This window comes from Diceros bicornis, chromosome 18, assembly GCF_020826845.1.
Source record: "Diceros bicornis minor isolate mBicDic1 chromosome 18, mDicBic1.mat.cur, whole genome shotgun sequence".
Taxonomy (NCBI): Eukaryota; Metazoa; Chordata; class Mammalia; order Perissodactyla; family Rhinocerotidae; genus Diceros; species Diceros bicornis.
In genome coordinates, this window is record NC_080757.1 from 13,989,527 (window position 1) to 14,016,649 (window position 27,123).

At 50.7% G+C, this 27,123-nt stretch overlaps 1 protein-coding gene across 1 annotated transcript in view; it reads left to right on the plus strand.

Annotated features, from left to right (window-relative positions):
• The window catches only part of ITGAE (integrin subunit alpha E), a 63,328-nt gene that overhangs the window by 11,712 nt on the left and 24,493 nt on the right, over positions 1-27,123 (plus strand). Inside the window, exons 2-18 of the mRNA XM_058560043.1 lie at positions 6,035-6,158; positions 13,208-13,299; positions 14,529-14,596; positions 14,955-15,072; positions 15,282-15,416; positions 15,790-15,905; positions 16,546-16,697; positions 17,450-17,603; positions 18,207-18,357; positions 18,826-18,893; positions 19,861-19,996; positions 20,516-20,658; positions 21,007-21,147; positions 21,814-22,038; positions 23,120-23,250; positions 24,614-24,744; positions 26,003-26,166. Of these exons, the coding sequence (XP_058416026.1) occupies positions 6,035-6,158; positions 13,208-13,299; positions 14,529-14,596; positions 14,955-15,072; positions 15,282-15,416; positions 15,790-15,905; positions 16,546-16,697; positions 17,450-17,603; positions 18,207-18,357; positions 18,826-18,893; positions 19,861-19,996; positions 20,516-20,658; positions 21,007-21,147; positions 21,814-22,038; positions 23,120-23,250; positions 24,614-24,744; positions 26,003-26,166 (2,249 nt within the window). The remainder of the gene's footprint in view (positions 1-6,034; positions 6,159-13,207; positions 13,300-14,528; positions 14,597-14,954; positions 15,073-15,281; positions 15,417-15,789; positions 15,906-16,545; positions 16,698-17,449; positions 17,604-18,206; positions 18,358-18,825; positions 18,894-19,860; positions 19,997-20,515; positions 20,659-21,006; positions 21,148-21,813; positions 22,039-23,119; positions 23,251-24,613; positions 24,745-26,002; positions 26,167-27,123) is intronic.

The window sequence follows — 27,123 nt, forward strand, 5'->3', positions numbered from 1 at the left end:
TTTTCTGCATCTATCATAATGATCATATGATTTTTTCTCTTTTTTTTCTGTTAATGTGATGAATAAAGTGACTATTTTCAAATGTCAAACCACCCTTGCATTGCTGAAGTAAACTCCACTTGGTTGTGATGTATTATGGTTTTTATATGTCCCTGGATTGGCTTTGCTAATATTTTGTGGAGGATTTTTCATCTATGTTTGAGAGATCATCAATTTTCCTTTTTTTTTTTAAATTTTTTGCTGAGGAAGATTAGCTCTAAGCTAACATCTGTGCCAATCTTCTTCTATTTTGTATGTGGGTCACCACCACAACATGGCGGACAAGAGGTGTAGGGCCGTACCCAGGATCCAAACTCGCAAACCCAGGCCGCCGAAGTGGAGTGCGCTGAACTCAACCACTAGGCCACGGGGCTGGTCTCCAATTTTCGTTTCACATCTTGCTGTTGTCAGGTTTTAATATCAGTGTTATTTCGGCCCCATAAAATGACTGAAAAGCATTGTCTCATTTTTCCATTCTCTGGAGCAGTTTGTGTAAGATCGGTATTTCTTCTTTAAATGTTTGGACGAGGGACTGGCCCCGTGGCTTAGCGGTTAAGTGCGCGTGCTCCGCTACTGGTGGCCTGGGTTTGGATCCAGGCGTGCACCGAGGCACTGCTTCTCCGGCCATGCTGAGGGGGCGTCCCACATACAGCAACTAGAAGGATGTGCAACTATGATATACAACTATCTACTGGGGCTTTGGGGAGGAAAAGGGAAAAAAAGGAAGAGGATTGGCAATAGATGTTAGCTCAGGGCCAGTCTTCCTCAGCAAAAAGAGGAGGATTGGCATGGATGTTAGCTCAGGGCTGATCTTCCTCACAATAAATAAATAAATAAATAAATAAATAAATGTTTGGACGAGTTCACCACTGAAGCCATCTGGCCTGGAGTTCCTTCTAAGGTTTTTAATAATGGATTAAAATTCTTTTATATGAGATTATTCAGATTACACTTCTTTTGTCAATTTTTATTTCAAAGAATTTGTCCATTTCACTTAAATTGTCAAGCTTACTGGCATAGTGTTCTGCATACCATCCTCTTATTATTTCTTAAACATCTTAGGATCTATTCTGATGTCCTCTTTTTCATTCATATTGGTAATTTGTGTGTTCTCTTTTTTCTTCTTGATCAGTGTTGCCAGAAGTGTATCAGTTGTATTATTCTTTTTACAAACTTGAGCTTTGTTGATTTTCTCTACTGTAAGTTAGTTTTGTATTGCATTAATATATGCTCATATTTTTACGCCTTCCTGTACTTTCTTTGGGTTTGGTTTGCTATTCTTTTAGCTTCTTGAGATGGAAGCTTAGAGAATTGATTTTCAGCCTTTCTTCGTTTTTTAACATATGCACTTAAGGCTGTACATTTCCTCTAACCACTGCTTTAACTGTATCCCCAAGCTTTGATTTGTCATATCTTTTTTTTTTTTTAAGATTTTGTTTATTTATTTTCCCCCCAAAGCCCCAGTAGATAGTTGTATGTCATAGCTGCACATCCTTCTAGCTGCTGCACGTGGGACGCAGCCCCAGCATGGCCGGAGAAGCAGTGTATCGGTGCGCGCCCGGGATCCGAACCCGGGCCGCCAGCAGCGGAGCGCGCGCACTTAACCGCTAAGCCACGGGGCCGGCCCGCTCCCATGATTTGTCATATCTTAATTCTCATTCAGTTCACAGAATTTTAAAATTTCCATTGTATTTCATCTTTGACCTTAGGTTACTTAGAAGTGCATTGCTTAATTTCCAAGAAGTTCAGATTTTTCTAGTTTTCGTTATTGATTTCTAGTTTAATTCCACTATCATTAGAGAACATATACTGAAATATTTCACTCCATTGAAATTTATTGAGGCTTGCTTTATGACTCAGCATATGGTCAATTTTGGTAAATGCTTCATGTGCTCTTGAAAAAATATTTATTTTACCATTGTTGGGTACAGTGTTCTGTTAGTTCATTAGATCAAGCTTGTTAATTGTGTTGTTCAGATCTTCTGTATCCTTACTGATTTTTTTTGGTCTGCTTTTATAACTAATATGAAAGATTTGTTAAAGCATTAAAGTATCCCACGTTGGTTGTGGATTTTTATATTTTTCCTTTTAATTCAGTCAATTTTTGCTTTATATATTTTGAAGTGATGTAATTAGATACATACAGTCTTAAAATTGTTATATCTTCCTGCTGAATTAAGAACAACATATTTGTATGCATATATTTCCTTCTCTTCCTTATGTAAAAGAGAGCATAGTCTGCAAACCTATCCTTTGACTAGTGATTTTAATTTATTCCTAAAATCTCTACTGCCAAGTGAAATTTCCATCAATTTTGATGGAAAAATTGTGATGCAGTCCATCCAACCCAATACTCAAACAACTTGTACCGATGGAAAATTTATTGATTGAACAATGAAACAAGTTTACGTTAAAAAAACAATAATTTAAATATAAAAATACAGGGCCAGCCCTGTGGCTTAGCGGTTAAGTGCGCACGTTCCGCTGCTGGCAGCCCGAGTTCGGATCCCGGGCGCGCACCAACACACCGCTTCTCTGGCCATGCTGAGGCGGTGTCCCACATACAGCAACTAGAAGGATGTGCAGCTATGACATACAACTATCTGCTGGGGCTTTGGGGGGAAAAATAAATAAATAAATAAAATTATAAAAAAAAAATATATATATATATAAAAATACAGTTTACATATATAGCTTATTGTAATGAAGGTTTATTGTCCTCCTTAAAGGAGAAAATGAAGACTTAATGGTGGGTAGTGGAGAGTGGGTGTGAGGGAGTCATTATTGAAAAGGTACATTTTTCTTTCTACACCATTTCTTCATTGTTTTTCAACCTTTTGGAGACTCATGTCTATCTTGCACTCAAACTGCCTTTAAAAATAGAGTTATAGCACAGAAAAATACCTTGAGGGCAAAATAAATACTAGATCTGAAAGCATTTCAAAACATATGGAAATAGCTTGTGCACTCCTAGACCGCAGAGTCATGGAAGATGCCACCTCTCCAGCCCCTCAGTTGCTTTTATTTGCAAAACAAAGCATTTTGGGTTTATCCAAAGATGGCAAGCAATGCAAGTTTGTTTTGTATGGTATTGTTGGGCTAGAAACTGTTATATTAAGTAAATTGGTGAATGTGTTTTTGCCTGAAAGTGTGATGTCAGAATATCATTCCTTATAGCATGTTTATTTGGTGTATTCAGGGATGAAAAAGTCATTATACCATCATAAAAAAGGAGTGTTATCCAAAAAGTGGTATAGCTTTTCAAGAGCCTTTATGGCAGAAAGTTGTTAATTGAACAGTAATTGAACAGATAAGTCTGTAGATGGGACATCTCCTTGCCTTTTTGTGTGTGTGTAAATATACATTAGAGTTTTAAGGAGTGGAGTAACATGGTCAGACCAGGCTTTTAAAAATTCTTCTGCGGGGCCAGCCTGGTGGTGTACTGTTTAAGTGCACATGCTTGCTGCGGTGGCCCGGGGTTCGGATCCCGGGCGCGCACTGACACACTGCTTGTCAGGCCATGCTGTGGCGGCGTCCCACATAAAGTGGAGGAAGATGGGCATGGATGTTAGCCCAGGGCCAGTCTTCCTCAGCAAAAAGAGGAGGATTGGCAGATGTGAGCTCAGGGCTGATCTTACTCACACACACACACACAAAATTCTTCTGGCAGCTGGTATGGAGAGGAAGTATCCAGAGGGACAAGTCTTGGAAGAGAAAGGTCAGGAGACTGAGGAACATGTCCAAGCAAGAGATGGTGAGGTCAGTGGGGCAGAACTGAGTCCCGACAGAGGCCCAAATGCATGAGAATTCTGAGAATGATAAAGGTGGTATTTCAAATCTATGGGGATAATATGAGCTAGTCAAGAAATAATGTTGAGACAATTTCATTTGGGGGGAGAAAAAGTAAAGCTGGATCCCTGTTTCACTCTACATGCAAAAATAAAGTCTAGATAAATCAAAGATTCCAGCATAAGAAATGAAAGAAATGAAATATCAAAGAAAACATGAGTGAATTAAAAAAAAAAATCTCTGAATGGGGAAACATGACACAAAACTCAAGAGTCATAAAGGAAAAATAATTTGACCTCATAGAGAATGTAGATGTGGGAAGAAAATATCGTATGCAAGTCAAATAAACAGCTAAATGAGAAACAATATCCGTAACACATTGACGATTTCTTATGGATGCAAAAAGCTCTTACAAATTAATAAGAAAACAATAAATACCTCATAAAATGGATAGTGTATATGAATAGGCAGGAAACAAACTCATAATAAGAGGCTTGATCTCCTCATAATTAAAAAACAGTTTTGCAACAAAAAAACAAGGATGAAAAGGTCTGCACAGAGTCAGTTCAAGCAGTGCGGTGAGGAACAGGCCTTCTCCTGTTCTGTTGGAGGTGAATTGGCGCAGCCTCCATGGGGGGCAAGCTGTCAATATCAATATTTCCCCAAAAATTTTTAATGAAAAATTTCAAACATATAGAAAAGTTGAAAAAATTGTACAATGGACAATCACATACCACACACAGATCTTACAATTGTCTACATTTTGTTATATTTGCATTATCACACACCTATTATATATATAACATACATATTTATATACATGTTAGATATGTATACAAAAGTACATCTGTATATATGTCCATCTATATATATCCATCCATATATATGCATCTGTATATATCCATCTATCCATCCATTAAGCCATCTTATATTTTGATGCATTTCAGAGTAAATTGCAGACATCAGTAACCTCATCCCTAAACATTTCAGTATATATATATTAACTAGAGGTCAATATTAGCTTATGGTTCTTTTTTTTTTTTTGTGAGGAGATCAGCCCTGTGCTAACATCTGCCAATCCTCCTCTTTTTTTGCTGAGGAAGACTGGCCCTGGGCTAACATCCGTGCCTGTCTTCCTCCACTTTATATGGGACGCTGCCACAGCATGGCTTGCCAAGCGGTGCGTCGGTGCGTGCCCGGGATCGGAACCGGCGAACCCCAGGCCGCCGCAGCGGAGTGTGCGCACTTAACCGCTTGCGCCACCGGCCCAGCCCCGGTTCTTTTTTTTTTTTTTTTTTTTGAGGTATACAGTGAAATGCACACATTTTATGTGGGTCATTTGATGTGTTTTTGACAAATGGGCACACCTTTGTAATCCAAACTCCTATCAGGATATAGGATATTTCCATCACCCTAGAAAGTAACTTCTTGTCCCATCCCAGTTAATCCCCCTACCCCCTCCCCCAGTCAATATTTTTTACTATAGATTAGTTTTGCTAGTTCTACAACATTGTATAAATGGATTATACAGTAGATACTCTTTTGTGTAAGGCTTCTTTCACTCAGCCTGATGATTTTTGTGAGTCACCCATCTTTCTGTGTGTGTCACTTGTTCATTCCTTTTTCCTCCTGAGTAGTATTCCATTGTCTGAATATACCACAGTGAGTTTATCCCTTCCCCAGTTGATGGACATTTGGGTTGTTTTCAGTTTGGGACTATTACAAATAAAGGTGCTATAAACATTCTTGTGTTGGTGTTTTTGAGGACATATGTTTTCTCTTGGGTCACTTGATGGAGGGTACATAGAATATATGCAGACCCTCTCCCTGGGCCTCATAGTCTATTTTAACTTTGGTACAAGACACAGTGATGAGTATGTGCTATGTAACAGGTACAGAAAGTGCACAGTGTGAGGTGTGAGAAGGTGGGAAGTGCTTCTGGGGGAGAACCAGAGAAGGCCTCATGGAGGAGGGGGCCTTGGTGCTGACACAGCTTGGTTTAGTAAGAAAATCAGGGGCTCTGGGTCAGACATGCCTGTGTTCCAGTCCTATTCTCATGGAAAACAGATCCTTGGGGGTCTCGCTTTTCTCATCTGTAAAATGAGGTTGATGACACCACAGGATTTGATGGAATAATGGACATAAAAGGCCCAGCCACGGCCTCATCAGGTGCCTCGTTTGTTAAATATTCCTCTTTTCTCCACAGGCCTGGCTCCTCTGGCGGCCTTCAACGTGGATGTGGCCCGGGCCTGGGTGACTCCCGAGGGAGGAGGCGCGCCTTACGTGCTCAGCTCCCTCCTGCACCAAGACTCCAGCACCAACCAGACCTGGTGAGCGGGGCCTGGCAGAGGGGGGCATGAGCATTGAGCGGGCCTGCGGGGAGCCTGAGAAGGCCCCAGAGAGGGCCTTGGCACCCCACCCCCACAGTCTGGGGGAGAATCTCCTTTCACTTTCAGAAGGGTGTGCAGGAGAGAGAGAGAGAGAGAGAGAGGGAGAGAGGAGAGAGAGAGGAGAGAGAAAGAAGGCGGGAGAGAGGTGGTGAGCAACAGGCCAGTCCTCTCCTCACCTGGCTTCTCTTTTCACTGCCAGAGGTGGGGGCACTGAAAAAACTACTTTAAAATAAAGTTTATTAAGGCTCTTTTGTCCTTACAAAAGTAACGTATGCTCAATATAGAAATTTTGGACAGTGACAAAAAAATACCAAAGAAGAAATGGAAACTATGAGGCAGGAGGGAGGAGGGGTGGGTGAGAGGCGGGCTGTGGGTCTGGTAGCCGTGGTTCAGAGACAGCTTCACTCTATGTATAGCAGGGTGCTCAGCCTCAGCCTCAGTTTCTCATCCCTACGATGGGGGTGCTGATTCACCTCACAGGGTTGTTGCAAAGACTATTTGAGTGAAGGCACATAAAGGGTTTAGCACAATTTGTGGCCAAATTAAACATTAAGTTATATTTTTAAAATATCATCTGTACACACCCATTTGATCAGCAAAATGTGTTAAATCTGCCAACATTCTGCTGGTAAGGATGTGGTGAAACAGGAGCTTGTGGGGATGTAAACTGGTAGAACCACTTCGGAGAATAGCGTTGCCATATCTGGTAAAGTTGAGGATGCGTGTGGCCTCTGACTCAGCAGTTCCACTCCCAGACATCAATCCTAGAGAAAGTCTCAGGCACATGTAGAGAGATTTATTGCGGCATTGTGTGGAATAGTGAAAGCCTGGAAATGTTCACCAATAGCAAAATGGAAGAAATAAGATGTGAATCATCTAATGCAACACAAAGAGCAGGTGAAATGAAGGAAATGCGTGCACTGGTTATCCTGCATCAATCTTGAAACATATTGTAACACGAAAAAGGCAAGTTGTAGAATTATAAATACAATGGTCATTCACTCAGCAAATATGCACATGGAGCGCCTGCTGTGGGCCAGGTTCTGAGGATACAGCAGTGAGCAAAGCAAAAACCCTGATGCTCAGGGGAGACGGACGATAAGCCAGTAAAATACGTATCGCATCAGATGGTGATTGTGCTCGTGCTGATGTAGAAGTGTGTCTTTGGTTTTAGGGGAAGTTCTGGAGTGAAGGGTCGTGATATCCAACACATATTCCAATTTCCCCTGTTGTCACCAAAATGACTTTAGAACTGCTTTGTTTGGAAGCCGGGATCCAGTCAAGGTTCATGTGTTTCATGTTGTTCTTGTGTGTCTTTAGTCTCTTTTATTCTAGAACAGTCCCTCCACTCCCTGTTTTGTTCATGATATTTATAGGGCTTTTTCTGTGCTTGTCTACGACCAGCCTCCCTCAGGCCCTGCCCCAGGCTGGTTCCCTCCCCGCCTCCACCCCCACTGCTTAGCTTCTGGTCACTGGTCAGGGGTTTCCTTCATACCTAGCACACGAGAGCCATGAGCCCACGGACCAGACAGGCTTTGGGACAGAGCCAGGTAGGTGCTCAGCGTTCCTGCCTGAGCAGAGTCCCACATCTCCCCAAGGTGAGCAGAATAGGAGCTCTGTTTGTGGAGGATGAATGGGCAGTGGTGGGTCCTGAGGCAGCCTCATAGCCCTGGGACTTGGGCCATGACCTCGCCAGCCAAGCAGGCTTTGACCCCTTGCTGGACCGTGGTTTCCTCATCTGTACAGCGAAGAGGCTGGTAACCATTAAAGTGGGGAGAGCAGGGCCAACTCATTCATTCAGCAAGTACTTATAGAGCATCTACTCAGTGCCAGGCAAAATTTTGTTGATAAGACAATGACGGGGACACAGTCCATGCCCTCATGGAGCTCCCAGGCTCATGAGGGAAACAGACACCTCAGGCAGTGACAAGAGGAGTGATGACTGCTCTACTGGGGATGTCCAGGGTGCTTTGGGGACATAGAGGCAGGTGTGTCCTTCAGCCAGAGGATGTGTATGAACACTGGGACTTGGGGGAGGAGTAGGAATTGGGACGGGGAAGTCCTGCTGAGAACAACCTGGTCAGAGCCGGGAAGCTGGCCTGAGCAAGGTCAAGGAACAGAGCAAATGTCGAGTGGCTGAAGCTTGAGCATGATGAGAAAAGATGGAGGAGGAGGGCAGTGCCTTGTCACCCAGGCACCCAGGGTTTGGGGGGCCAGAAAGGTCTGAAGCAGGGAGGGGTGGTGAGAAGGTTGTTAGGAAGTTTTTGGTTGCAGGAGGATGATTTAAAGCTTGGTGTTTATTGTGTTTCGGTAAACTTTTAATGACATATGCGACACAGGAAAATGCACATATAGTAAGCGTGCAGCTCAATGAATGTTCACGAAGTGAACCACCCATGTAAGCAGCATCCAGATCCACAAGCGGAACATTACCAGCCTTGCATAAGCCCCTCTAGCCCGGGTGCTCCCTTCCAGTCACACCCCCTGGCAAGAGTTAAGCACTGCTTCCACCTCCCTCTCCAAGGATTAGTTCTGCCTGTTCTTGAACTTACTATAAACGAGGCATACAGTCTGTGCTTTACTACCTCAAGCTCCTCTCCCTCAACAAATAGTCTGAATTTCATCCGTGGGGTTGCCTGAGGCAATGATGCTCCTTTTGTTGCTAGAATTTTCCATTGTGTGAATGTTCTGATGATGGGTGTCGGGCAGTTTCCTTGGGCTCTGGTGAATATTACTGCTCTGCACTTCCTTTTATGAGGCATGTGCCCAGCCGTGGAATTGCTGGATCATGGCTTATGCGTTGGGTCAGCATTCAGTTTCCAAACTTTGCAGTGCACGAGTGTTCTGATTGCTCCGCACGCTCGTAACGGCTGGGTTTCAGTCTGAGTTATTCGTGACCATCTCCTGTCCAGTCCCTTCCCCCAACAGACATTCCAATTTCCCCTTTTGTCACCAAAATTACTTTTAGAACTGCCTCCCTCCCCCAGGGGCCAAGCCAAAAGGCCACATTGGATGAGGGGAGTTTGAAGCCCCTGGACCAGAAGGCTCTGAGCCTGTCGAGGGGTGGGGGAAGAGCCTAGCGGGGCTCATGAAAACCTCCCTGAACACCTGCTAAGGCAGAGGGGGGCTCACAGGAGGATGTGGTGGGAGGTACTTCTGAGTTCCTGCCACAAATGATGGAGCGCGAGCCCACGGACCTGCTGCATGGGGCAGGAAATGCACTGCTGGCTGCCCTGGGCCACAGAGAGAGGAACAGGCTGGGCTTCCCGTGCGAGGATGATGTGTCCCTCTCACTCCCTCATGTTGTTTCTCCCTAAGATATAACAGCCAGGGCTGGCAGCATCCTGGGCTAGGCTGCTGCAGGGGGAATGGAGTGGAACACAAAGAAGGCCTTCTCCCAGGGGGTATGGGAATAGACTCTGAGCACAGAGACGGGTTAGAGCTGGGTGAAGGCAGGCGATGGGCTGCACCCAGCCCAGGGTATAAGAGGGTCCCTGAGCCTGTGAACTCATGGTGGGATGTTCAGTTGTTTAGTTAGTTTGTCAGTCACTCGGTGAACAAACCTCAAGATCAAGAGGCCACCCATCATGGAGGAGGGTGTTAAAGAGGTGGGCAGCAGAGGCAGCTCAGACTGGGCCCCAGGCCAAGGCACTGCATGACTGCGATATGAATGGCGACCTTGGGTTCTGCAGTGCACAGCCTGTGCAGCTGTACATAGTAGTCTCTTGGGAACTTATAGTCTAGGTGAGAACAAAGGCCAAGGATGGGGGTAGGTTCCTACTGGACCACCTGGAGGGCTTGGAGTCTGGGCCACCTGGAGGGCTTGGAGGAGTCAAGTTGCTCCTTCTTTTGGGAAGACTTCCTGAGGAGCTGGTGTTTGACTGTTCTGCAGGAAAAGGAAGGGAAAGGCATTGTAGGCAGAGGAAACAGCTTGGGCAAAGGCCTGAAGGAGGAAGGGGAGCTGAGGCTATTCCAGGCCTGCACCTACCCCAGTATGTGGTCTGGGGCGGAGCCCAGTTCTGAGCCTACCTTCCTAGGGGATCAGGGAATGAGGTGCTGGGCCAGGGCTGAGGCCCAGGCTGGGCGGGGTCTGGGGAGAGAGGCAGCATTGCTCAGCAGATGACCTAATTTGGAGGCTCAGCTGCAGAGCCCACAGAGCTCAGCTGCACCAGCTCTCCACCCCTCAGCCCTACCCCAGATTAGCTCCGTCACCTGCTGCCTGGGCTGTCATTCACTTGTCATTCAGCAAATATTTACTGAGCCCCGTTCCGTGCCAGGCACTGTTCCAGGCTCTGGGAATAACCTGGTGAGCAGGATAGACACGATCCTTGGGGAACTTACAGTCTGGGGGGAGACAGATAATAAGCATGTAAACATGTAAACAGGATAGATGTGACTGACAGTATGAGATGAGTTCTGAGAAGGAAATAAAACAGGGTAATGCAAAGCAGAGTAACTGAGTTGGGAGGTGGGGCTGGTTGGAGAATGCGCTTATGAGGAGCTGACAGTTAAGCGAGGCTGAGGAATGAGAATGAGCCAGCCTAGGGAAGAGTGGGAGCTGAGGGTTCTAGGCGGACGGCACGGCAAGGCAGGAGGAGGACCCGAGGCAGGAAAGAGCTGGGGGCGGTCTAGGAGCAGAAGGCAGCTAGTGTGGGGCTGGAGCTCGGAGAGCAAAGGAGCAGGAGCGGGGTCTCAGAGGCAGGGAGGTGCTAGATAGTGCGAGGCCCTGTGGGCTGCAGCACGGGGTCTGGACTCTTTGTCTGAGTGCGTGGGAGGCTACTGCAGCAGGGGAGTGACATGGTGTAAATGACAAGAGTAAATTTAAAAAACAAAAAATAACAGTTAGGAGGCTATCACTATAGACCAGGCAAGATGACGGTGGCCAGGACGGTGGTAGGGAAAATGGAGAGAAGAGATGCTCTCTGGATGTAATTTGGAGGGAGGGTCAACCAGGTTCACTGGTGGACTTGCAGAGGATGAGTGAAAAGGTGAAGCAGGGCTGCCCCCAGGCCCGGGCTTTAGAACGTAGTGGTCGGTGGTGCCACATGTTGCTGGGGGAGACGGAAAGGCGCAGGCTTGGGAGGATAAGACCACAGGTTCTGTTTTGGACATTCTGTTTGCAATGCCTATTAGACAATGGGAAGTTGCTTATTGTATTAGTTTCCTGTTGCTGATGTAACAAATTACCACAAATTTGTGGCTTAAAACAACACAAGTTTATCATCTTACAGTTCTGGAGGTCAGAAGTCTCCAAAATGGGTCGTACTGGACTAAAATCAGTGTCAGCAGAGCTGTGTTCCTTCTGGAGGCTCGAGGGGAGAATCCGTTTCCTCCCCTTTTCCAGCTTCCTGCATTCCTTGGCTCATGGCTGCTTCCTTCTTCTTTAAAGCCACCAGTGTAGCATCTTCAAACATTTCTCTAACTCTGATCCTCCTGCGTCCTTCTTATAAGGACCCTTGTGATTACATTGGCCCCTGCAGATAATCCAGGATACTCTTCCCATCTCAAGATCCTTAACTTAAATCTGTAAAATCCCTTTTGCCATAAAAAGTAGCATATTCACAGGTTCTGGGGATTAGGACATGGATATCTCTGGGGGACCATTATTCTGCTTTCTACAGCTATGCTGGTCTAACTTCTGGTGGAAGGATGCTAGGGCTGCAGATGTAAAGGTGGGAATTCCAGCATTTATAGGTGTATTGAAGCCATGGGACTGGAGGGGATCACTAGGGAGAGTGTGCTGGCAAGGAAAAAAAGGACCCAGCCCCAGGACTCCAGGGACATTTCTAGAAGTCAGACAATGAAGGAGCCAGCAAAGAAGTCTGAGAAGGAGTAAGGAGAGAGGTAGGACAAAATCAAGAAGAAAGTGTTTCCAGGAGGACGTGGTCCGTTATGTGCAGGGCTGCTGAGAGGTGGAGGAAGATGAGGATAGAGAGGTGTCCATTGGATTTGGCAACGTAGGGACCACTGGTGACCTTGACAGGAGCCGTATCAGAGGGTGGAAGTCAGCTTGGGGTGGGTTAAGCTGGGTGGGGCACACACACAGGTGTAGACTTTATTATTATTCTCTGAACCGTGGAGATAAAGTGAATGATGTATTTCATAATTTTAGAAGATGCAGAGGGATAGGAGGTGAGGAAGTGGAGACAGTACCTCATCCCTGCCCCCTCCCCCAACCCACCATAGCTGCATCGTGACCTTTCGAAAGCAGAGACTAATCGTGTGCTTCCCCTTTATAAAGTCATCCGTGGCTACCTACTGCCCTTAGCATAAAGACCTTGGACTTGGTTCACTGTGACCAAGCCCAGCCTTGGGGCCCCTTCCCAAATACACCTTACTCACAACCCTTAGGATGGGGAGCTCCCTCCCTGTCTTGCAGCAGCCCAATCCTCTCTGGGCAGTGGGGGGTAGTGAGAATGTCTAGGCTGACACTGGACTCTCTGCTGTCTCCATGGGCTGGGCTTGGGGCGGGAGGCAAAGTTTGGCACTGGGAATCACACCTCAGTGGGGGAGAGGGGGAGAAAGGGAGACTCAGGAGAGGGGCACCAGAGTGCTCTTCTGAGGAAATACTGTCACTGATGCCAAGTGGGGCAGGCCCCCTGGCGGCCACTGGGAAAACAGGACTGTCCCTAGCAGAACCAAATGTGCAGCTGGTTGATTCTTGGTACCCTACCCTGCCACCAAAGAGCAGAGAGTCTTTATTTGCCACCAGTATCACCCCATCTCTGTCAGGCTGGGACAGCAAGCAAAGAGGGGTTGCATTTAACCCTTTCCTCCTGGAGCTGTCGAAGGTAGAGGTTGAGCAAATAATTGCGTTCCGCGTAAGGCAGAGTCAGCCTGCCTTTCCCCGGTCTGGGCCTTCTCCATAGTTTTCCAGACAGGGAGACTGAGAGCCTGTGGGCCTGGAATGGGAAGACTGTGCCTGGGCAGGCAGGGAGGAAAAGGGAATCATCAATCAGCTCAACTTTGCTGTCTACCCTCCCACTCAGGCTCCTGGTCACCAACCCTCGAACCAAGAGGACAGCAACTCCCCTGCATCGATGTTCCCTCACCCAGGATGAGATCGTTTGCCAACCAGTAGGTAAGTCAGCCCCAGCTCCAGGGAATGCTCCCAGGACCTCCTTTCTAGGATCCCACTCATCTGGCCCAAACCATTTCAACCCCAGGCCCACCTAATCTGTCCCTCCACCCTAGACTCCACCACGACCCACAGCAGGCCTTCTATCCTGATGCCCAGTCCCATCCCAGGCCAACCCTAAGCTCACCCTTCCTGACCCAATCCTAACAACAAAAACAATACCTGAAATGTATTGTGTGCTCACCATGTGCCTGGCACTCTAAGTGCTTCTTCATTCACTTTTAATCTTCAAAACCATGCCGTTTTACAGAAGAGGAAGCAATAGTTCATAGATGTCCTTGGCTTGCCAGTATGACTAAGGTCATGCATCTAGTGTTGGCGGCACCACAGACACAAACACAACTCCACCTGATTCCACAACGCAACCCATCCCAACTCACTACACCTCACTGGAATCCAACCCTACCCCTCCCAATCTAACCGTGGCCATCCTAGTGTCTAGCATAGGACCTGGCATATACTGGCACTCAATAAATGCTGTTTGAATGAATGAATGAACAAATGAATGGACCTAACTCACTTATTAACCAAATTCTACCCATCCCACCCAATCCAACTGTAGGCACACATTTGCTGATGACCCCTCGGCTGTGCAAGGCCGAGTCCTTGTCTCTGTGAGAGGCACTGTGTTGAACAGCCTCAGAAGGGGACATGGTCCAGCAGGGTGACTGGGTGATCCTGTGGCCCACCTTGGGGAGGGACAGGAAGGAGCTACCACTTCTGGCCCCGGGGTTGTGGGGCAGTAAAATTCCCCAGACATGGGTCTTTGATGGCTCCATACAGCCAGTCCCTCAGCATCCTGCACACCTCCCCAGTGCTGCACATACCCACCAGCTAGTGCTCCTCTTCTCCCCTGACCAGGAGCACCTGGAGGAAATCCAGCAGGTCTCAGTTATTTCTAGATCCCCATCGCCATCTGGCACAAGGCCAGGCACAGAGCAGACACAGGGCATTTGTCAAAGGAGTCAGTGAATGAGCCTGGGGGACAGGCACTGCGCCCTCAGTGTGTCCAGCCCTGTCCTTGAAGGCCCCCCATCCAGCTTCTAGGGGCTGCTCTGAGTGGCCAGCAGTTCCTCATGGGGCCCTGACCAGGTGGCCCTGTGCCCTCTGACCTTGGCTCCAGGGTTGCCTACCAGTGTCCCCCCCTCCTCACCTGGACTTAACTGTTTCAGAGCATGTCCTCATCCCCAAGGGGAGACACCGGGGAGTGACAGTTGTCCGGAACCACCATGGCGTTTTGGTGAGTGTGCAGGGGGCGGGAGGGCGGAGGGCCTCAGGGAGGCTGGTGCTAGCCCTTGTGGTTGACTGGTGTTGACACCAGTCCTGACTGGCATGTTATCCTCAAGGCTGAGCCCACCGGTCTCCCCGGTGCCAACACCAGGGCAGATAGTGGCTCTGACCTGGGTACTCCATGTGACCCAGCACAGTGACCCCAGTCCTAACCTCAGCTTTGACCCCGGCACTGACTCCTACCCCTGCATACCCTGTCTGGTTGAAGCACTTGGTTCTGGGACGGGGGTGATGGTGTGGCTGTGAGTAGGAGGCCTGGGCAGGGGGTGACCCAGGCTTTCCCCTCTCTTTCCCCCTCTTTCCCCTAGATCTGCATTCAGGTGACGGCCCGGCAACCCCACAGCCTCAGCTCGGAACTCACAGGCACCTGCAGCCTACTGGCCCCTGACCTCCGTCCCCAGGCCCAGGTTTACTTCTCCAACCTTGGTGAGGATTGGACACTCACTGGCCCTGGGCAGCTCTAAAGGCCTGCAAGGAGAGGCCACAGCCCATGGCCGATGTAGAGGGACACAGAGGCCCAGAGGGGGCAAGGCAGACCTAGGCCCCCTGTGAAGGGAATCAGGGCAGAGCTAAGTATGGGCTTGCCTTGGGGGGAACAGGGAGGCTGTCTGACTCTGAGCTCTTCTATTTTAAAGAAAATTTCCTGGATCCCAATGTACATGTGGATGCTGGAGACTGCAACAGGAACAGAAAAGGCAGCACAGAGAAAACAGCCAGGCGGCGCCGGGATCTGAAGACGGAGGAGGAGGAGGAGGAGGAGGAAGCAGCTGGTGAGAAGAGGCAGACCTGGGTTGCTTGCAGACTCTCAGAGCTGACCCCCAGGCTGGTGACCTCCAGGGGTGAGGTGTGCCCAGGGCTGGGAGATGGGGAGCAGTGGCTGGATTCTCCAGGCCTGGCCAGTCCCAGCCCTGCCTGCTTCTGAAACTGAGGCCCGGAAAGTGGGAGTGATGAGAATGACTCACACAGCAAGTCAGAGCCTGAGCAGGTTCTGGCTCTCTCTCTGTCTCTGAGACAAAGGCTTCACCCTTGGGAGCTTCACTGACTTCCTCCCAGAACTGACTGCTCAGGGCTTGAATGGGGTGGGTGCCCTACAGGACAGGGCGTGCTGCGCTCACTCCTGCCCTGCTCCCTGTCTTGGCCCAGGCACTGAGATAGCCATCATCTTGGATGGCTCGGGAAGCATTGATCCCCCAGATTTCCAGAGAGCCAAAGACTTCATCTCCAACATGATGAGGAACTTCTACGAGAAGTGCTTTGAGGTGGGCTTCTCTAAGAGCTAGCAGTCTATCAGTTATCTATCACTGTGAACAAATCACCTCAAAACAACCACCATTTATCTGCTCATCATTCTGTGGGTCAGCTATTTGGGGCTGGGCTCAGCTGGGTGGTTCTTCTGCTGGCCTTGCCTGGAGTTACTCCTGCAGCTGCAGGTATCTGGTTGCTTGACCAGGACTGAATGGCCTAAGATGGCCTCACTTCTCTGGGCCATGTGTCTCCAGCAGGCCAGCCCAACTTTTTCATGGCTGCAACATTCCAAGAGGGCAAGACAAAATGCATGCAAGCACTTTCCAAGTCTCTGACTGTATCACATTTGCTGATGTCCCATTGGCCAAGGCAAGTCACAAGGCCAATCCCATAGTCAATATGGGGGAGGGGGATACACAGGGACATGGATTCAGGGAGAAGTCTGTGATTCACTGGGAGCCATTACTATCACACCTTCCTCTACCCCACCTGCTTAGAGATTTCCCTCTGCTTTAGCATCTCCTCCTGCCTGGAGATGAGGAGGAAGGAGAGGATTCTCCCACTGCTTCCAGAGGGAGCTCTCCAAGGGGCACGGGTGGCCTTGGGCATGACAACTCTGCCCACCTCCTCCCCACCTCGGCTCCTACCCTACAGTGCAGCTTTGCCCTGGTGCAATACGGCGAAGTGATCCAGACTGAGTTTGACCTTCAGGACAGCCAGGATGAGATGGCCTCCCTGGCCAGAGTCCAGAACATCACTCAAGTGGGGAATGTCACCAAGACTGCCTCCGCCATGCAGCATGTCCTGTGAGTGTGAGCACCTCCTGAGCACCTCCTGGGTGCCGGCTCATGGCCCTGCTGAGTCTCTGGGGCGTCATGCCTGGAGAGGGTGGCTAGACACAACTGTGGAGAGGAAAGGACCAGGCTTCTAGCTCTTCCTTGCCCGAGAGGGGAACGTGAGGTCTTTCAATCCAGCCTTCGCTGATGGATGACACCCCAAGACTGTCCTCCATAAATTCTTCCAAAGACTCCTCTTGTGAGTGGCAGTAGAGCGCCATGCTTACAGGGATGTCCCCAGGGGCAGGCTGCCTGGGTCCACATCCCAGCTCCAGTTTGTACTTGTGAGATCTTGGGCAAGTTGCCTAACCTCTCTGTGCTTCAATTTCCTCACTTTTAACATGAGAATAATAATAGTACTTGCTTTCTAGGATTTTGTGAGGATTAAATGGGTTAAAGTATGTACAGTTCTTACAACAGGGCCTGGCACATAGTACTTTGTAAATGTCAGCCAACGTTATTAATATTATTCCTACACACACACATAAGGAATAGACTCAGCTGCTGTCCAGCACCTTTCTCTTGGGAGCAGGTGAGGGGCAAGAACACCTGTGTTGCAGCCCCCCCTCCGCCCAGCATCACCACCCCTCTTGGGGCCTTTGTTCCACATTTGGGAGGACTCCTTAATCCTCTCCAATTCTAAAACAGGTCGGTGAATAGAATCCCCTAGAGCTTAGTCATCCCTCTGGCAAAGTTCTCTTCATTTACTTTCCCCTACTTAGAGACCACATCTTCACGCCAAGCCATAGCTCCAGAAAAAAGGCATCCAAGGTCATGGTGGTGCTCACCGATGGGGACATATTCGAGGACCCCCTCAACCTCACGACTGTCATCAACTCCCCAAAGATGCAAGGTGTTGAGCGCTTTGCCATTGGGGTAAGAGCCAGGAGCCAGGGGGGTACCACCTGGCCCCATATGGCCTGGGAAGGGGAGGAGCCAGGGTTCCTGATAGGGGCTTCTGTAAGCAGCTTCCCCAAACCCTGCTTTATTCACACTCACTCACTACCTTCTCCTCCCAGCCAGACCCCCCAGCAGGTCTCCCCACAGAGGGCTCATTTCCCAATGGTGGTCACAGCTCACCCGCCCAGCAGTGATGGGAGAGCAGTGGACACTTGGGGAGCCCACTGGAAGGACATCAGGGAGGGGTTCTGGGGGAGATGGTGCTGGGATGAATCTTTGGGGACAAACAGGAGGAGCTGGCCTAGGGCCCATGGGAGGCGAGAAGTGCTCTGCAGGCAGAGGGAACAGCATGTGCAGAGGTGAGAAGGAGCCTGGTGTGTTCAGGAAAACACATGTAGATTGGTGAAACTCGGGCCCAGAGTGTGTGTAGGGGAGAACAGGGAGCAGGGAAAGGAGGCAGGTGACAGAAGGCCCTGAAGGCCGAGCAGGGGGTCTCAGCCCTCTCCCAGGGCCTGGAGAGCTCTCAGGGCTTGGGAACTGGCCAGCCCTCATGGTACTGACCCATTGACCTCTGTGCAGGTGGGAGATGCATTTAAGAAGGACAAGACTGACAAGGAACTGCGGCTGATCGCCTCGGACCCAGATGAGACCCACGCCTTCAAGGTGACCAACTACGCGGCACTGGATGGGCTGCTGAGCAAACTGCAGCAGAACATCATTCCCATGGAAGGTGAGGGCCCTGGCCACCTTGTGGCAGCCACTCGGCATTCAGTAGGAGGCCCGAGCCTCGTGCTCTGGCCCCTCCAAGTCCTACTTCCATGTGGTACTCTGGGCAACTCCCATCACGTCTCTGAGCCTCAGCTGTTCCATCTCTAAAAAGGCAACAATCTGCCCAGCCCTCCTCACTTCCCAGAAATTCCATGAAGCTCTGATGAGAAGCTCCTTCTGGTGCTAGAGAAAGAGGGATGACTGGGGCATGGTTCCTGCTCCCAGGAGCTCAAAGATGAGGAAACTGAGGCCCAGAAAGAGGGAGTGAACTACTCTGCCAGTACTTGCTAAAACAGGACCCAGGTGTCTACTCCCAGCCTGGTGCTCCTCCCATCATACCCAACACAGTTCCCTCTGGGGGCGAGGCCAAGCGGACCCTTCCCTACACCTCACCCCACAGCAGCGTCCCACTGGGCTTCTTGGCTTCCAGGCGCGGTTGGAGATGCCTTCCACTACCAGCTGGCACAGATCGGGTTCAGTGCCCAGATCCTGGATGAGGTACGTGCCCGACTCAGCACCGGGCAGGCTCGCCACTGAGGCGGGGTCCCTGCGACACCCAGGGACTCAGGGACCCCTGGCTCTCAGTGCAGGGCTCTGTCCTGTGGTGATGCCACTGAAGGAGCCATTTTGGGATAAAGGAAAACACTTCTGCTTGCTCGCCCAATCTGGACCTTTGAGGCAGATAAGAGTGGCCATATTTATTCCAAGAAGTCATTTTATTCTTTGTGCTCAAGGACTGAGCAGTTCCCTTTAATACAGACTAAACACAGGCTTTGGCCTGGGTCGGCTTGCCAAGCAAATTGTGGACTTTTCTCCACTGAAGGCCCTGTTCCCCACAGATGAGGCGAGATTCAGGACGGTGAGGACATGGTCCTTTGCATGGTGAAAGGAAGCATGGTTAGCACCATCACTCAACACAGGTGGACCTGTGTGCCAGGCCCAGGGTGGGCAACCAGTAGTGAAGGAGATGAGCACCGCCATACTTTTTTTTTTTTCAGTGAGGAAGATTGTCCCTGAGCTAACATCTGTTGCCAATCTTCCTCTATTTTTTGTATATGGGATGCCAGCACAGCATGGCTTGACGAGCGGTGCATATGTCTGCTGCCTGGGGATCCGAACTAGCCAACCCTGGGCTTCCGAAGCAGAGTGTGCGAACTTAACCACTACACCACCAGCCAGCCCCTCAATCATACTTTTTAAATGCTCAGTATCTGGGCCCAGGGTTGCCTTTCTGCTCTGGGGGTGGTTGGTACTGGAGGGACAGGTACCCTGACAGGGTCATGGGTACGAGGCAGAACTCAGTGTTTGCCATCTCACCTTCTTCCTGCATCTCTGGCCAGGTGGGCACAGGGAGACTGAACGACACCCCCCCTCCCCCCGCCCCGCCAGGTCGCTGCGCTGGCTGGTAGACCCGCGGCCACCGTGGCTGGCCACTCTGACGGCCTCCAACCCCGGTTCCCTGCAGGGGCAGCTGCTGCTCGGCGCCGTTGGGGCCTTTAACTGGTCCGGGGGCGCGCTGCTCTTCGACGTGCAGAGACAGCGAGGCCGCTTCCTGAACCAGACGGCGGCGGACGCTGAGGCTGCGCCGTTCGGTTACCTGGGTGAGGGCGGGGCCTGGAGGCTACCTGGGTGGGCGGGGCCTAGACGAGGACACTGAGGCTGCGCATTGGGCTGCACTGGGCTTCCTAGTCTGGGCGGGCGTTGGTCGGTAACATGGATAGAGGGACGGGCCCTGGTTAGGGTCCCCGAGGCTGAAAATTAGGCCTCCCGGGTGGGGCCAGGGCCTGATCGGTACCCGAAGGACGGGGTGACCCTGGGCAGCCGCCTAGGGAAGGCGGGGCCTCGCCGTTAATAATAGTGGTGGGTGACCCTTCGCCCCTGAGCTCGGTCCTCATATACTGCGTGTGTGATGAACGTGGGTATTTTGAGCGGAGCTGTGTATGTATCGCATTTGTGTGGTGGGGCACGTGTGTGTGACCGGCAACAGTGGGTAAGTGGGAGCACTGGCTGATGCTGATTTTTAAAAGGATGAGAAAGTCTCTCCTATTTTGCCCCCTGCCCAGGCCATTTCAAAGGCCTGGTGGGCACAGCTGTTCACAACCACACCACCCCCGCCCCAGGTTACTCGGTGGCCGTTCTGCACAAGGCCTGTGGCCTCTCCTATGTGGCGGGGGCTCCACGGCACAAGCAGCGCGGGGCTGTATTTGAGCTCCAGAAGGAGGGCAGAGAGGCCAACTTCGTGCCAGTGATAGAAGGAGAGCAGGTACCTGCTGGGGAGGGACCCTCGCCACCCCGCATTGGAACAGATGGGGGATCTGGAGACCCTAGAGGGAAAGGGATGGGCTGCAGGGCGTGCAGTGGGTTGGGGACCCAACCTGGGCAGAACTCAGTGGCTCTGTCCTGCTCTGCATGTCTGATCACCAGCTGGTTTCCTCCATTGTGGGGGCTTGGGCTGCTCACCCAGCCTCCTGCCTTACTCTGGTGAACAGCTTGATCTGGAGTGACCCAAATTTGGTGGTCCAGGAAGAGCAGGAGCAGGGGTCTAGCCTTGCTGAGGGGTGGGGGGGTGCTCCCCAGCACTCCTGTGAGCTGAGTTCCTCCTGGGCTGTAGATGGGGTCCTATTTTGGCTCTGAGCTGTGCCCTGTGGACATCGACATGGATGGGACCACAGACTTCTTGCTGGTGGCTGCTCCATTTTACCATGTTCACGGAGAGGAAGGCAGAGTCTACGTGTACCGGCTGAATGAGCAGGTGGGAGAGTCTGCATCTTCACAAGCTTGCTGAGGTTGTAGCTGGTCAGCCTGGCACAGAAGTGACAGACTCCCAGACAGAGTCTGGGAGCGCCCTGGCCCTGCCTTGCACTGGAAGGCAGTGATGGGAGGTGCTCTGGGTGGATGGCGGCCTGGTGGGGCAGCTGTTCCACTCCCTCCCCCACCTCACTTCTTCACTTTCCCCACCTCATCATCTCATGTTGATGATGATAACACTCCAAATAGCTGCACAGTTGACAAAACACGTTTTGTCTGTGATCGCACTTGTTTCTCACAGTAACTATGTGAAGTAGCTGTCACTCCCATTTTACAGATGAGGAAGCTGAGGCTCAGTGATGTTGAGACTTGTACAAGTTTACATAGCAAGTGTGAGCCAAGACTAGAACCCAGGCCTCCCAATTGCCAGTTCAGTACCCATAACTGTGGGAGCAGAGGTGGGTGGGCTCTGGGTCCTGCAAGGCAGGAGGACCCCAGCTTTACCACTATCTCGCTGTGTGACTTTGGGAAGGTCTCTTGCCTTTTCTGAGCTTCAGTCTCCCTGCTGGAGAATTAGAATCAAGTCCAGTGAGCATGCCTCCTGGGGTGGCAGTGGGGTGGGCAACCTGCATCCCTGTCTTGAGGGCTGAGCTGCCTGTTTGCTTTACAGAATGGTTCCTTCTCCTTGGCACACACGCTGAGTGGGCACCCCAGGTTCACTGAGGCCCGATTTGGCTTTGCCGTGGCAACAGTGGGGGATATCAGTCAAGATAAGCTCACAGATGTGGCCATCGGGGCCCCCCTGGAGGGCTTGGGGTCAGGCGATGGCGCCAGCTTCGGCAGCGTGTACATCTACAACGGACGCTGGGATGGCCTCTCTACTAGCCCCTCGCAGGTGACCCGCAGGGCTCTCTCTGCTGCCTCTCCTCTGGGGCTCTGATGTGTTGGCCTAAGCCCTGAGTCAGCTCCAATCCTAAGTGCCAGGCAGGTCCCAGGGGGTTGGGAGTACCCAGTGAAGGACAGAAGCCTCTCAGGCCGGTGGGAAGTTCCAGGCCAGGGCCTCACCCCAGACCCTTCAGGTGCAGAGAGAGGTTGTGGCAATATCTGTCTACTTCCCTGACCTATATCTCCCTCCTTCTTTGGCATTCCTGACCCTGGACCTGCCTCAGGTCCCTCCTTCCTCTCTCTCTGTCCTTTCTCTGGCTCCCGTCCCCTACCCAACCCCTCCATGCCTTAACTGTCATCCCCCAGGGCTGCACTGCCAGCCTCTCTTGCTACATCTTTTATGGGCACTTGTGCCTGCCTCCAACTATAGTTTCTCTCCTAAGCTTCAGTCCTGCATGTCCAGCTGCCACCTAAGCCCCTCACCTGGATGGTGCCCAGGCATCTCACTCTCACGCTGCCCAACCGACAGCATCCTCTTCCCCCCAAGACCTGCTGCTCCTCTGGGCCCCATCCCCTCATTCTCCACACCAGAAACCGGGGATGATCCCAGACACTGGACACCTGGCAGCCTGTCAGCCCCCACGTCCTAATGGTTCTAGCTCTCTCCCACTCCAGCCCTCCACCATCCCCACCACCCCTGCCCCAGCTCCTGCCTCCTCCTCATCTTCCACCTGGACTCTTCAGTGGCGGCTGTAAAATGTACTTCTGATTAGATGTGCCCACCCCACAAACCAGCCCCGCATCAGGTCTCCTTGCACCCAAATCCCTCCCACCGCACTGGCCCCTGGCTGTTTCCTCAGCCCACCCTGCTCTTCCCCACCCTCTGCTGTCCTCACTTCCCCCTGTCCGGTCCCACCTGCCCTTCAAGGCTCCATTCAAATGCCACTTCCCCTGGGAAAACTTGCCCTTCTCCTTGCAGTTCCTGGATTGAGGGCTCCCTGGGGTGGGGACTGTGGCTAATCTGCTGATTGGAATAAAACCAAAAGGACTCCCGTTTTCCTCCCCCACGCCTTGTGTTTCTCCCTCCACAGCTGATCAGAGCCTCAGCGGTGACCACAGGACTCCACTACTTTGGCATGTCCATGGCTGGTGGCTTCGATTTCAGTGGCGACGGCCTTGCTGACATCACTGTGGGTGCTCTGGGCCGGGCAGTTGTGTTCCGGTAGGGGTCTACACTGCCTTCTGGGGTCCCAGGCCCCAGCCCCACCCAGGTGCCCTGCCCTAAATGGCCCCATGAAGACACCAGGCACTGATGGGAGGGAGTAAGTGTGGTGGTTAAGGGCACCGGCCCTGGAGTCTGCCCGTCTGGGTTTGAACCTCAGCTCTCACTTAACGGTGTGCCCTCGGGCAGGTTGTTGAATTCTAAGTCCCAATATTCTCCTCTTTAAATGGGAATAATAATAGCACCTACCTCACAGAGTTATGAGGAGTAATTGAGAGGATATATGCAAAGTATTTATCACAGTGCTCAGTGCTGGCTATCGTTATTGTTAATATCAGAGCTTCTGTGCTCCGCCCCTAGTGAATTATCCAGTGCCATGGCGACAAATAAGCTGGCGGAGCCCTGTCTGCCCCGTGCTCTCCACTAGGCTCCAGACCTGGCTGTCTCCTCAACGCCCCTCTTGGCTGTTGCTCGCAGACATCTCAAAGTTAACATGTCTAAAAATGGACCTCTTATTCTCACGCCCCGCCCCCCATTCTCCCCCAACCTGCCCCTCCCCAGGCTTCGCATCTCAGCCAACGGTGCCATTCAGGACAAAAACCCAGGAGTCACCCTTGATTCCTCTTTTCCTTCCCCTGCCGCCCCATCAACAAGTTTTTCTTGGCTGTGCCTGCCTCTCTGGCTGCCGTTTCTCGCCTGGACCACTGCCGTGGCATTCTTCCCTGCTCCCACTCCTGGTGCTCCATTCTCCACACAGCAGCACAGTGACCCCTCATTCTGCTGCTTCAGACTCCTCAGCGGCTCACACTTAAAGTCCAAATTCCCTACCACGGCCCACCCTCTCCATGGCCCAGCCCTGCCCCCTCTCCATTCCCATCTCCTGTTACTACCCTCTGTCTCACAATTGTGCTCCAGTCACGCCGACCTCTGTGTTCCTCCAACAAACCAAGCTCGTTCCTCCCACAGGCCCTGTGCACTAGCTGTGCTTTCTGCCTGGAACGTGGTTCCCCTGGATCTTCACATAGCTGGCTCTTTCCTGTTAACAGATCTCAACTTAAATGTCTCCTCATCAGTGAGGCCGTCCCTGACCACCCAACCTGAGTAGCCCTAGACTCTATTACCTTATCGGATTCTATTTTTATCGTAGTATTACCAGTACATACTGTTTTCCTGTTTCCTGTTTATTTGCTTGTTGTCCCACTAGAGCAGGGACTTCTCTTTCCCTCCTATATCCTGAGGACTCAGAATAGCATTGGCATATTGCAGATGGTCAATAAATATTCAATGAATGAATGAATCACCCAAGCACTGACCCAGAAGTCCTGTGGTCACTTCTCATGGTCCTCTTTGTTTTCCTGTGTAGCTCAAGACCTGTGGTTCGCCTGAAGGTGTCCATGACCTTCACCCCTGAGGCACTGCCCATTGGCTTCAACCGTAGCGTGAATGTGGGTTTGTGTTTTGAAATCAGCTCTGCGAGCACAGCTGCTGAGTCAGGTAACAGGCAGCCTAGCTGGCCCACCCAGTGCTGTGGTCATTCCTTGTTGGCTTCAGGATGGGGCAGGGAAAGAGGACTGGGGCGGGGGGCAGTTGTTATGAGGTCCTGGTGCTTGAAATCCCTCTATTAAAGCTTCGCTCCTTTGACATTAGGTTCTGTTTAATGGGAACTGCCCCAGAAACGGGTGACTACTGTTAAGTCCACACTCTGAAGGGGTTTATCTGACCCTGTTGGGAAGAGGGGCGTTGGATCCCTTCCTCAGGGTTGAAGGGTTGAGTTTCTGAAAGAAGTCTGAGGAAAAGGCAGCTATTTCTCCATCTCCCTCTACTGTGCCCACGCGTGTGTGCATGTAGGGGCTCCTGAAAGTGCCCTTCCTCTTTCTCTCCCATTTACCTCATCTCTGCTTCCCTCCTCACCGTGTCTCCCTAGTCCAGGTGGGATTCGATGACCTGCCAGAGGCCTGGTCTCTCTTCCTGTCTGCTTACCTGGCACTGGTTGGGAGAGTTCCCAGAAGGCAGAGGGTGGGCATGGCTTTCACAGCTCAGGAAATTACTGCCAACCCAAGAGTTCGCCTCCAGAATAATCTCTCAGCAACAGTCCCCAAGGTTTTATCTCTGAGATGTCTCTCTGCTTCCTGAAGGTCAGAAAGCACTCTCCCAGGGGGGGTGGCTTTATCGCAGAAGGAGGCCGTTATCAAATCTGGGGGTAGAAAATGACAGGCCTATCAGTTCCAGCTGTATAGACTGAAAGATTCAGGTCACAGAGCCTGCATAGCAGCTGCTGAGTGGCTGTGTGACACTGGGCAGGTGTCTTTTACTCTCTGAGCCCTGGTTTCTGTTCTGAACAGTAAGGGAGTTGGCCCAGGTAAACTACAAGACGCTTCCAGCTCTGCTATCCTCAGGTTTTACTCTTTGGTTTCTCTCTGTGTTCTCTGTATTATTTTTCCTCCTCCTTATTTTCTCCTTCCAGCCCAGCCTCCTCCCTGAGCCCTCCTTCGCCTAAGGAAGAGTGACTCAGCCCTGGGGATGTGCTGCTCTGGGTTTAGGGCTGGGGCCCTGAGGGACCCTAGCTAGGTACCAGAAGACCATGAGAAAAGTCTTCTTTCTCATGAAACTCAGGAGCCCATCTCCAGGGAAGGGCCTGCCTGGGGACACCGCGCAGAAGGGGCTCGTAAGGAATCTCAGGCAGGCTGGAGGGCCCTCAGTCTGGGGCTTGCCCATCCCAACCTCATCAGGGAGACCCCATCTTCGTTCCCAGGCCTCAGAGAGACATCTCTGAACTTCACGTTGGATGTGGATGTGGTGAAGCAGAGGAAAAGGCTGCAGTGTTCGGACAGGAGAGCTTGTCAGAGCGGCCTTAGGAGGTGGAGCAGTGAGCCCCGTCTTTGTGAGCCCTTCCTGCTCGTCCCCACAGAGGGAGAGGTGAGTGGAGGAGTTCAGAAGACAGTCCGGAGGGGTCTGTGTTGAGAAAAGGTTTGAGGTGCGTGCAATGAAGGATACATGCCCATACATACAAATTACGCAACTGTAATAGTTATAATGGATCAAGAACCACATAAATGGCATAGCAGATGGAGCTAATTATACCAGAAATCCAAATTTAAAAAACCTGCTGAAATTGAACACTAACTATATCTCTGAGCTTCCTAGAAGCTGGACAAAAAGAGAAATGCTCTAATTGCTGACATTTTTCTTGGGAATAAATTGGGAATAACAGGGGTCCCTCCCACATGTCATCTCACCTCACCAGATAATAACAGTGGGGCTGAGGACCCTTTTGTGAATTGAATCAACATCACAAAAATTGAATGAGGGAAAGTAGAAACAGACAAAAGTTATCATTTATAAAAGTTGACTCCTGACAAAGGTGCCTAGAGACATGAAAACATGTATTTGTCAGGACTCAGGGCCTGACAGGACCTGGAACTTTGGCCCTATAAGGATCACTTATTCCAGTAAACTCATCAATTGTGCCTCTGACTACACATCTGTTCCCACATCTTTTCTGATTGTTAATTGGGTTAAGAAAGAGTTTCAAGTGAGTATATGGCTTCCTTAAATAAAAGCATAGCTATATTTCCTCCCCGGGAATCATGCTCACCTACTCTCGTGTGTTCAGAGCTCCTAGCATGGCAGAAAGGCTCGCTTACACAGAGAATGGCAAATGGCATCCCAACAATCTCCTTCTCTTCACTTTTCGCCTCTCTAATGTGTCCTCCATGCTGCTTTGGGAAAGATCTTTGTAAACACAGATGTGCTCATGACTCTTCCCTTTCATGGCTCCCATTTGCCCTCCGAATAAAGTCCAAGTCTGTTTTTACCTCCTGATGGCCAGAATCCCTTTGTGATCTAGGGGAACTGTAAGGAGTGATAAGATCT